The sequence below is a fragment of the Cloeon dipterum genome, chromosome 3, assembly GCF_949628265.1.
Source record: "Cloeon dipterum chromosome 3, ieCloDipt1.1, whole genome shotgun sequence".
NCBI classification, from domain to species: domain Eukaryota; kingdom Metazoa; phylum Arthropoda; class Insecta; order Ephemeroptera; family Baetidae; genus Cloeon; species Cloeon dipterum.
Genome location: NC_088788.1, coordinates 3,906,239 through 3,914,689, shown reverse-complemented (window position 1 = coordinate 3,914,689; position 8,451 = coordinate 3,906,239). Strand labels below are relative to the sequence as shown.

The 8,451-nt window shown below is 37.9% G+C and overlaps 1 protein-coding gene across 1 annotated transcript; it reads right to left on the bottom strand.

The window, feature by feature from the left end:
* Positions 1-272: 272 nt before the first annotated feature.
* LOC135940942 (uncharacterized) lies at positions 273-2,379 on the bottom strand. Its single transcript, XM_065486096.1, has 6 exons — positions 2,308-2,379; positions 1,371-1,426; positions 1,201-1,307; positions 935-1,136; positions 758-880; positions 273-701 (listed from the first exon to the last, which is right to left on the bottom strand). The coding sequence occupies exons 1-6, from the start codon at positions 2,357-2,359 to the stop codon at positions 513-515; spliced, it is 729 nt and encodes a 242-aa protein (XP_065342168.1). The 5' UTR covers positions 2,360-2,379; the 3' UTR covers positions 273-512.
* Positions 2,380-8,451: the final 6,072 nt, after the last annotated feature.

Here is an 8,451-nt window from a genome sequence, read left to right as displayed (position 1 = left end):
CTCTTAAGATTGAACAACTCATGGAAATAGATTTAAGTTATTTTACTTTTCTTCTGAATTGATTTTTACTTTTGCTGGGTTCAGAAAAAAATTTATTCAATTGATAACATCGGAACATCACTAAAGTAGTTTTCTTTAAAGACGACGACTATTAATACATTGAATAAAATAAGAATAAAAGTGCTGTTTTATAGTTATAGGAATCGATAACCGCATAATAAACGGAATAGCTCTGTACAAAGAGGGTGCAAAGTAAATTTTAAAATCGTCAGTTTAGTGTTGCAGACGAAATGCATTTCCATTTTTTATTTCAAACAAACCAAAAAATAATCAGGGCAACAGAAGTTGCCAGCCCTAAAATTGATGAGCAATTAAAGAGCTATTTGACAAAAGATTTGCAAGAAGAGGCCTTTCACATCGATGTGATTCGACTCTTTGTAAGGAGAGTAATCCCAACTATCCTTATACACAGCAAACAACAACAAAAATTGGAGCTTCCATAGGCAGAATTGCTAGTCCTTGAGGTCCACCACAGGGATGATATCGGTGATGTCCTTAATGGCGGCATCGAAGCGATACCATTTTCCGACATTAACCCAGCTGCTATCTTGGCAGCCCAGAACGTATCGCGAACCGTGCACCTGACCTTTGATTCCAACCATAGGGTGTTGGTCTAACTTAAGGGTGGTATTAAAGAAGTTCTGAAAATTGATTTTCGTGTTAAGGTTCTTGTATGAAGATTATAAACCTTAAGTACATAGCAAACATCTGGAGTGTTATTGGGTTCAACGCAAAGTTGCTCCCGAGCGGTTGTTTCGTCGGTTTCGGTTTCACAGGCTGTCTGATTCATGATTACCACTGGTATCTTTTTCAAAACCGTCTGTAAAAAACAAATTATAATTCGATTGAAATACCAGAGTTTTAATAGATTTACCGAGTCTTTAGTGAAGTAAATAACTTCAGCATCATTGATGGTTGCAGATAAGTTATTAAAACTAGCCGCCTTCAAGGAGAACATTGGTCCATTAAATATTAGGCATGATTTAAAGAACATGAAAGGGCTAACTCCTATAGGAGTTGAACTGAATACTGGATGAACTACTCCTTGTTGGTCTGTTAGTTCCACTCCGGTAGCACTTGTTGAATAAAAAAATCACAATTTAATATTTTTTTGCTAGTTTTTGTAAAAATGAATTGTACTTATTAGAGTTTTTTGAAAATCCAGAAGCGAGCAGATAGCGCTGGCTGACTGCCAAACCCACAGCTACATTTGTGGCCCCTTTAATATTAACATAACTCGTCCTTACCTAGCACAAAATTGTATTTCTTACAATTAATGGTGAAATGAAGACAAATAATAAAATTAATACCGCATAAGGGTATTCTGTAGGTGCGGCGTCTATTGGGATGGTTTGGCTGGTTGCCCCTGCAAATTACGTCAGCTATTTATTAGAAAATCAAAATTATTTTGGTACCAATATGCAGGTACATGATAAAATTGATGACTTGTAATTAATTCATGGCTTTGAAAAGTAGTCTGTAAAGGAAAACACTCTGATAATATTTCCCTGGCACAAAACGTAGGATAAATTTATATTTTTATGAAAACTGGGCAAAAATAAATTTATCCTGGTAAAAGCCAAGTTTCACTGCCCTAAAACTCATATTTCGTGCGTGCCGAGTAAACACTTCAATTGACTGTCACATTCGATTTCTACTATTTGCAAGTATAAGGGTTAGCTATTGCCAAGGCTCTAAAAAGGAGAACTTATTTGTGCTAATTTATGTCTCACAATTTTTAAATTTGATAAAGTGCTCGTGTCATATTTTTGGTTTGATCGACTGTTACAATAAACAGATTTTATTCAATTATTACATTCAATTATTAAATATTTAGATGCCAATGAAGGCAGACGCACACGAGATCGCCATGATAAAATGCAGCATCCTCTGTTTATTTATCCATATTTCTAGAGAACAGTCCTGTTCGACTAGTTCCAGCTTTCTGTCTCATCTGAGGTCTATGGAGAACTCAGAAAGGACAGGACAGCAAACTCGAGATTTAGGGCTGCAATCAGCAGCCGAAACTAGTTTAGCAGGAAATTTCTACAGAAAAAAACTCAATGTACACAGAGGAAGCTACGTTTAATTTCAACAGAAGAATATGAAATGTTTTATAAAATAAACTAAAGGAATTATAGTGTTCATCGAGGTTTACTTGAAAAATATATCAACTGACAAGAAAATAGGTAAAAAAAATCAGGCAAAAGGATTTTAACCGGCTGTTAGAAGAAACGGTATACGTACATGGCACCAGCATGGAAGAGGCGACCAGGCTGAGGATCATAGTGGGCGACATATCGTCTTGGTGCGGACTGTAGTCATGCATTGTCCAAGCCGTCTTTTATACCAGTTTCCACTCCACTTCACTTGCGTTGCAATCAGTTTAATTACACCCTTATCGATATTTCATGGAAATTTTTATTTTGTTGACGTCGTAGAGTGCATATCTTTTGCGTTTCTTCCGTTCTTTTCCGTCGAAGGGCGAGGGACACTTTTCTGCAATTTTCTCTAATTGCAGCATTTTTCTTCGTTCTGCCAGATAAATAATTATTCTACCCGCATCATGTTTGAAACCATAAAAACGAGCTTCGTGTATATAGGCAAACTAATTAAATGGCAGGGGAATGGTCATTTTTTTTCCGCGAAGAACATTCTTATCATTTTCAGCAACGCGCACGTGTAGAAACTAGAAAGTAGCTTGTTGTATTTTAAATACTGGACGCAAACTACAAGATGCCTGAACTGCACTCAAAAGAGGAAAAAAAGCATGATTTAACTGCTTGAAAAATGGATTTCTATCGAAGGGAGGGTGTGTTATAGGGTTTGCGCTAAATTTTCATCACTTTTATTGATCTTCTCACATTGAGAAACTTACGAAATGCATTCTATACTGAAATGAATTTTATTTTGCAGGGCCAAAAAAGTTTCTTGTTGTCGGGACATGACTCGGCCTGATTTGCCCCAACTTGCACCTGAAGATCGAAGGCGCGGCGCGCGGCCGCCGGACGCTCCGGGCACTACCCAAGAACCATGTATAAAATTGGCCTTTCTTTTTTCCTGAAGCGACAAGCGAGCACTGTTTAACTTAAATTAGTCCGCGCCCCCAAACTGTCTTTTTCCACTTTTCCAATCACTGTCTGGCACGTGCAATGACACCCCAGGTGGTGTCAAATCCATCCCTCCCCCCCAAAAAAAAACTTAAAAAGATTTTCAATTGCAAAATTGGCCATAAATTACGTTACCGATGTTAAATTAACGCAGATGAGACATTAAAAATAAAAGATAAATTCTTACTGTGACTGGCAAGGCAATAAAGGGGCAGCTAGTAGGCAGAGGCCAGGAACAGGAACCCGTCTGCGGTCTGAGCCGGCGAGAGCCGCCTCGAAGCTGGGGGATGGTTTTGACACCACTTGGGGTGTCATTGCACGTGCCAGTCAGTGATTGGAAAAATGGAAAAAGACAGTTTGGGGCGCGGACTAATGTAAGATAAACGCAGTGCTCGCTTGTCATTTAAGGGAAAATAAAGAAAGGCAAATTTTCTAGCTAACACTTTTGAATGTATTATTTGTTGCTGTATATATGGTTATATCTCTTTACCAAAATGATCGAGTATTTGGGATTGCTAATGGATCATCGCAGATGGTAGATGAAAACTTGATAAGTATTTTAAGGAATTTAAAACCATTCAGAACGGTTAATATCGCTTGAGAATGCCTTTCCTGGTTATTGTGTACGAGTGTTTTAAATTTATAATAACAGATCAATTGTTGTGACACTCTTTGGCCTGTTACTGACCTTAGAGGCGCCATGACCAGGCGCCAATATCGACGGTCAAGAGCAGCGTATATTTTACAGAATTGGCATTTATTCTTTTGAGCGTGAGACGAGCACTGTTTCACTGTAACGTAATTGTCGCGCCCTCAGCGCACGATTTGTCTGAACCAACCACTGGCTGACGCGTAAAACTGGCGGCCAAATGCACCCTTCCCCGAGTGATCGGAGAGGCTGCATTTGGGCTTCCTCTGAGATGGTTTTCCGACCTAGCGTACGCGCCAGCCAGCCACAGAAATAAGTAAGCATTTTGTCAAAGTCTCGTCTGCGTTTTAATAATTAACGTAACGGTAAATATGGCCAATATCGCGATTGAAAGCCTTTTTATAATTGTTGGAGTCACTTACGTTCCAATAAAACCACATCATAAATCATTGTTAGACAGCAGTTAATTGGCGGTGTATAATTTCTACTTTTCCATTTGATAAAATACAGAGAATTCAAAGATATAAACGTAATTAATAAAAAGGAGATTAATTAGTCAATCGGTTTGCAATTTTCATAGTTTGCTATTTTTTGGAGAAACTGGAATATTTTTGAGTTTAGAAGTTGCTGATAATGTTTAGTCGCGCGCTCTTGCCAGGCCAGCAAGACACGCAGGTATTTTATTCTAAGGATTTCGGTCTGCTTACAAGCAGTGAGGCAATTAATATTTCTAAAGTCTCATAATTATTCCAACTCGCTGCCGCGCATGAGCAGCCGAGTTGGTAATAATTATGACCGATTGTTGGCATTATTAATCAGCCGAGTTGAATAATATGTGTAGTTCAGTGTATCACAGTTTAAGGAGAGTGAGTTTATTGTTGGAAGCATAATTAAAGAGAGCAAATAATATAATAATAAGCAAGGCAGAATTAGTAATTTTGAGGAGAGGCTTTTGAGAATGGCTTGGCCCAGCAGCAGATAGAGAGATTAAATGGAGAGGTATCGGCGCGGCGGCGGAGGCGGCGGAGGTGGAGGTGGAGGTCTGCTCGGCACGTCTGACAGCCCTCCCGGCTCTGCGTGGACCGTAAGTTACAGGGAACAGCCAGGAATAACATTTTTCGTGGTGCTTCAGAGAGAAAGGTTACCATACATAAATTATTTTCAATTAATACACAGAAACGAAAAGAGTATTCGCCGGACAGTCGTGGATACGTTGTTTCGTATTGCCCTGAAATCAGAACATTGTGATAAGGCAGCCTTGAATTGATAGTGAGTAGTGAGGCACACAATATGTAAAAGTAACTCAACACCATAGAGAAGGAAATTAGACCCTAAATTTATAGCAGATAATATCTTTAGCTTACAAATGCGCGAATAAAATTCAAATTATTAGAAAGAATCCCGTATCCCGTTTTTTTACATTTTTACAATTTTTAAAGGAAACGACAGACAATACTGAATGGATTCTTTGTGGTTTGAAAGTAAATTGTTTATTACTATAATAAATGCCATCAAGTCTTATAAATAAGGAAACTGTTGGTCTGTACATCTAAAAAGGAACCCAAATTCTACCCGCACAGCTAGTTGTTTGTATCTGATGCAAGATAATCTTTTTATTTTATTTTTCTCTCTGATCGAGCTAAGCATATCTAGCTTGCAAAATCCGCAAAATCAAACAAAATTCTCGACTTCATAACGATCGATCTAATGGAAAAAAAATCAAATATTTTTAAATACTGTGGTTCTGGCCAAATTTTCAACCAAGATCTATTTGACAAAAGATTGAAATTTTTATTTTTGCAAGAAGAGGCCTTTCACATCGATGTGATTCGACTATATATTTGTAAGGAGCGTAGTCCCAACTATCCTTATACACAGCAAACAACAAAAAATTTGATAGTTGGAGCTTCCGTAGGCAGAATTGCTAGTCCTTGAGGTCCACCACAGGGATGATATCGATGATATCCTGGATGCTGTAATCGAAGCGATGGAATTTTCCGACAGTACTCCAGTCTTTATTGCTATCGCAGCCCAAGGAGCGGCGTGAACCGTGCGCCTGACCCTTGATTCCAACCATAGGGTGTTGCTCAAAATTAGGGGGGGAGCCCTCGAAGTTCTGAAAATTGATTTTCGTGATAAGGTTCTTGTATGAAGGTTATAAGCTCCGTATACATTGCAAATTCCAGTAATGGCAATGGGTGCAATGCAGAGGTCCTGCTGAGCGATTGTTACGTTGGTTTCGGATTCACAGGCTGTCCGATTCATGATTACTGCTGGTATCTTTTTCAGAACGTGCTGTAAAAAACAAATTATAATTCGATTTAAATATCTTCATCACAATAACGCAGGGTTTTAATAGATTTACCGAGTCTCTAGTGAAGAAAATGAGTTCAGCATCATTGATTGTTTCAGAGACGTTATTAAAACTAGCCGCCTTCAAGGAGAACATTGGTCCACTAAATTTTAGGCACGTTTTAAAGTATATGAAAGGGCCAGTTCCTATATCAGAAACACTGAATACTGGATGAACAACTCCTTGCTGGTCTGTTAGTTCCACTGCGGTTAAACTTGTAGAGTACAAAATCACAATTTCATATTTTTTGTTAGTTTTTGTAATATGAATTTTACTTCTGGTTGAACTTTGAGTATGCAGAAGCGAGCAGATAGCGCTTGCTGACTGCCAAACCCACAGCTACAATTATGCTCCCTTGGTTGTTATGATACGTCCTCACCTAGCACACAATTTTATTTCTTAATGGCGAATAAGAATAAGACAAATAAAATTAATACCGCATAAGGGTACTCCGTTGGTGCGGCGTCTATTGGGTAGGTTTGGCTGGTTGCCCCTGCAAATTGCGTCAGCTTTTTAGTAGAAAAAACAAAATTTTATTGGAATCAAAATGCAGGTAGTTGTTAAACTTGATAATTTATAATTAAAATCATGGATTTGAAAAGTAGACTGTGAAAGAAAACACTCTGATAATATTTCCCTGGCACAAAACGTAAGATAAATTTTTTATTTTTATGAAAACTAGGCATAGCTAAATTTATAGTCTCACAGTTTTTAAATTTGATAAAATGCTCGTGTCGTATTTGTGGTTTGATCGAATGTTACAATAAACAGATTTGATTGAATTATTACAGATTATTAAATATTTAAATGCCAATGAAGGCAGACGTTCACGAGATCGTCATGATAAAATGCAGCTTCCTCAGTGCAAGTCCTGTTTATTTATCCTTATTTCTACCTGACCAGTCCTGTTCGACTAGTTCCGGCTTTCTGTCTCATCTGAGGTCTGTGGAGAACTCAGGAAGGACAGCAAGCTCGTGATTTAGGGCTGCAATCAGCAGCCGAAACTAGTTTAGCAGGAAAATTCTACAGAAATGCAGAGAAAAACTCAATGTACATCGAGGAAGCTACGTTTAATTTCAACGGAACAATATTAAATGTTTTATTAAATAAACTATGTGAAATGTAAAAAGTGTTCATTGAGGTTTACTTGGAAAATATAGCAACTGACAAGAAAATAGGTAAAAGGATTTTAACCGGCTGTTAGAAGAACGGTATACGTACATGGCGCACCAGCATGGAAGAGGCGACCAGGCAGAAGATCAGAGTGGGCGACATCATCTTGGTGCGAATTGTGGTCATGCATTGTCCAAGCCACCTTTTATACTAGCTCCCACTACACTTAACTAGCGTTGCAATCAGGTTAATTACAGTCTTATCAATACTGTCAAGGAGTCTTTTACTTTGTTGCCCCTACAGAGTGCACAACTTTTCCGCTTCTTCCGTTCTTTTCCGTCGAAGGGCAAGGGACACGTTTCTGCCATTTCCTACAGTAGTAGCTTTTACCATTGTTCTGCCAGAGAGGAAATATTTATTCTACCCGCATCCTGTTTGAAACCATTAAAACGAGTTTCGCCTTGGCAAACTAATTAAATGGCAACAGAATGGTCGCATAATTATACATTTATTATCTGTGAAAAACATTCTTATCATTTTCAGCAAAACGCGCACGTGTAGAAAGTAGTTTGATTTTTACATTTTCAATTCTGGACATAAACTACAACAAAATACCTGAAATGCCCTCAAAAGATGGAAAGACGCATTATTTATAATAGTAAGTTATTGGTTATTGGTTTACCAAGAAATCGAGGATTTGTAATGGACCATCGTGGATTTTGGTGAAAATTTGATTAATATTTTAAGGAACTTATTTCCTTCTCCATGGCATTGAGGTACTTTTACATATTGTGCCTCACTATCAATTCAAGGCTGCCCTATCGCAAAGTTCTGCTTTCAGGCAATACGAAACAACGTGTCCACGATCACTGTCCAGCAAAAAAATACTCTTTTTGGTTCTATGTTAAATAATTGAAAATATTTTCTCTGTAACAGGAAAGACATTCTCAAGCAATAACAATTCAGAAACGTTTTAAAACCTGTTTTAATGCTTCAAGTGCATAAAAAATTTGGGGAATTTAATTAATTAATGTTTTCTGCCAGACCCCAACTAAGGACCATAATACGTTATATTCCTAATTTTGTTTGCACTAATTTATGTCTCATCAGTTTTTCAAATTTATGTTCCGTTGGCTCGCATTGTTAAGGCATTTCTCAGGAGTTTC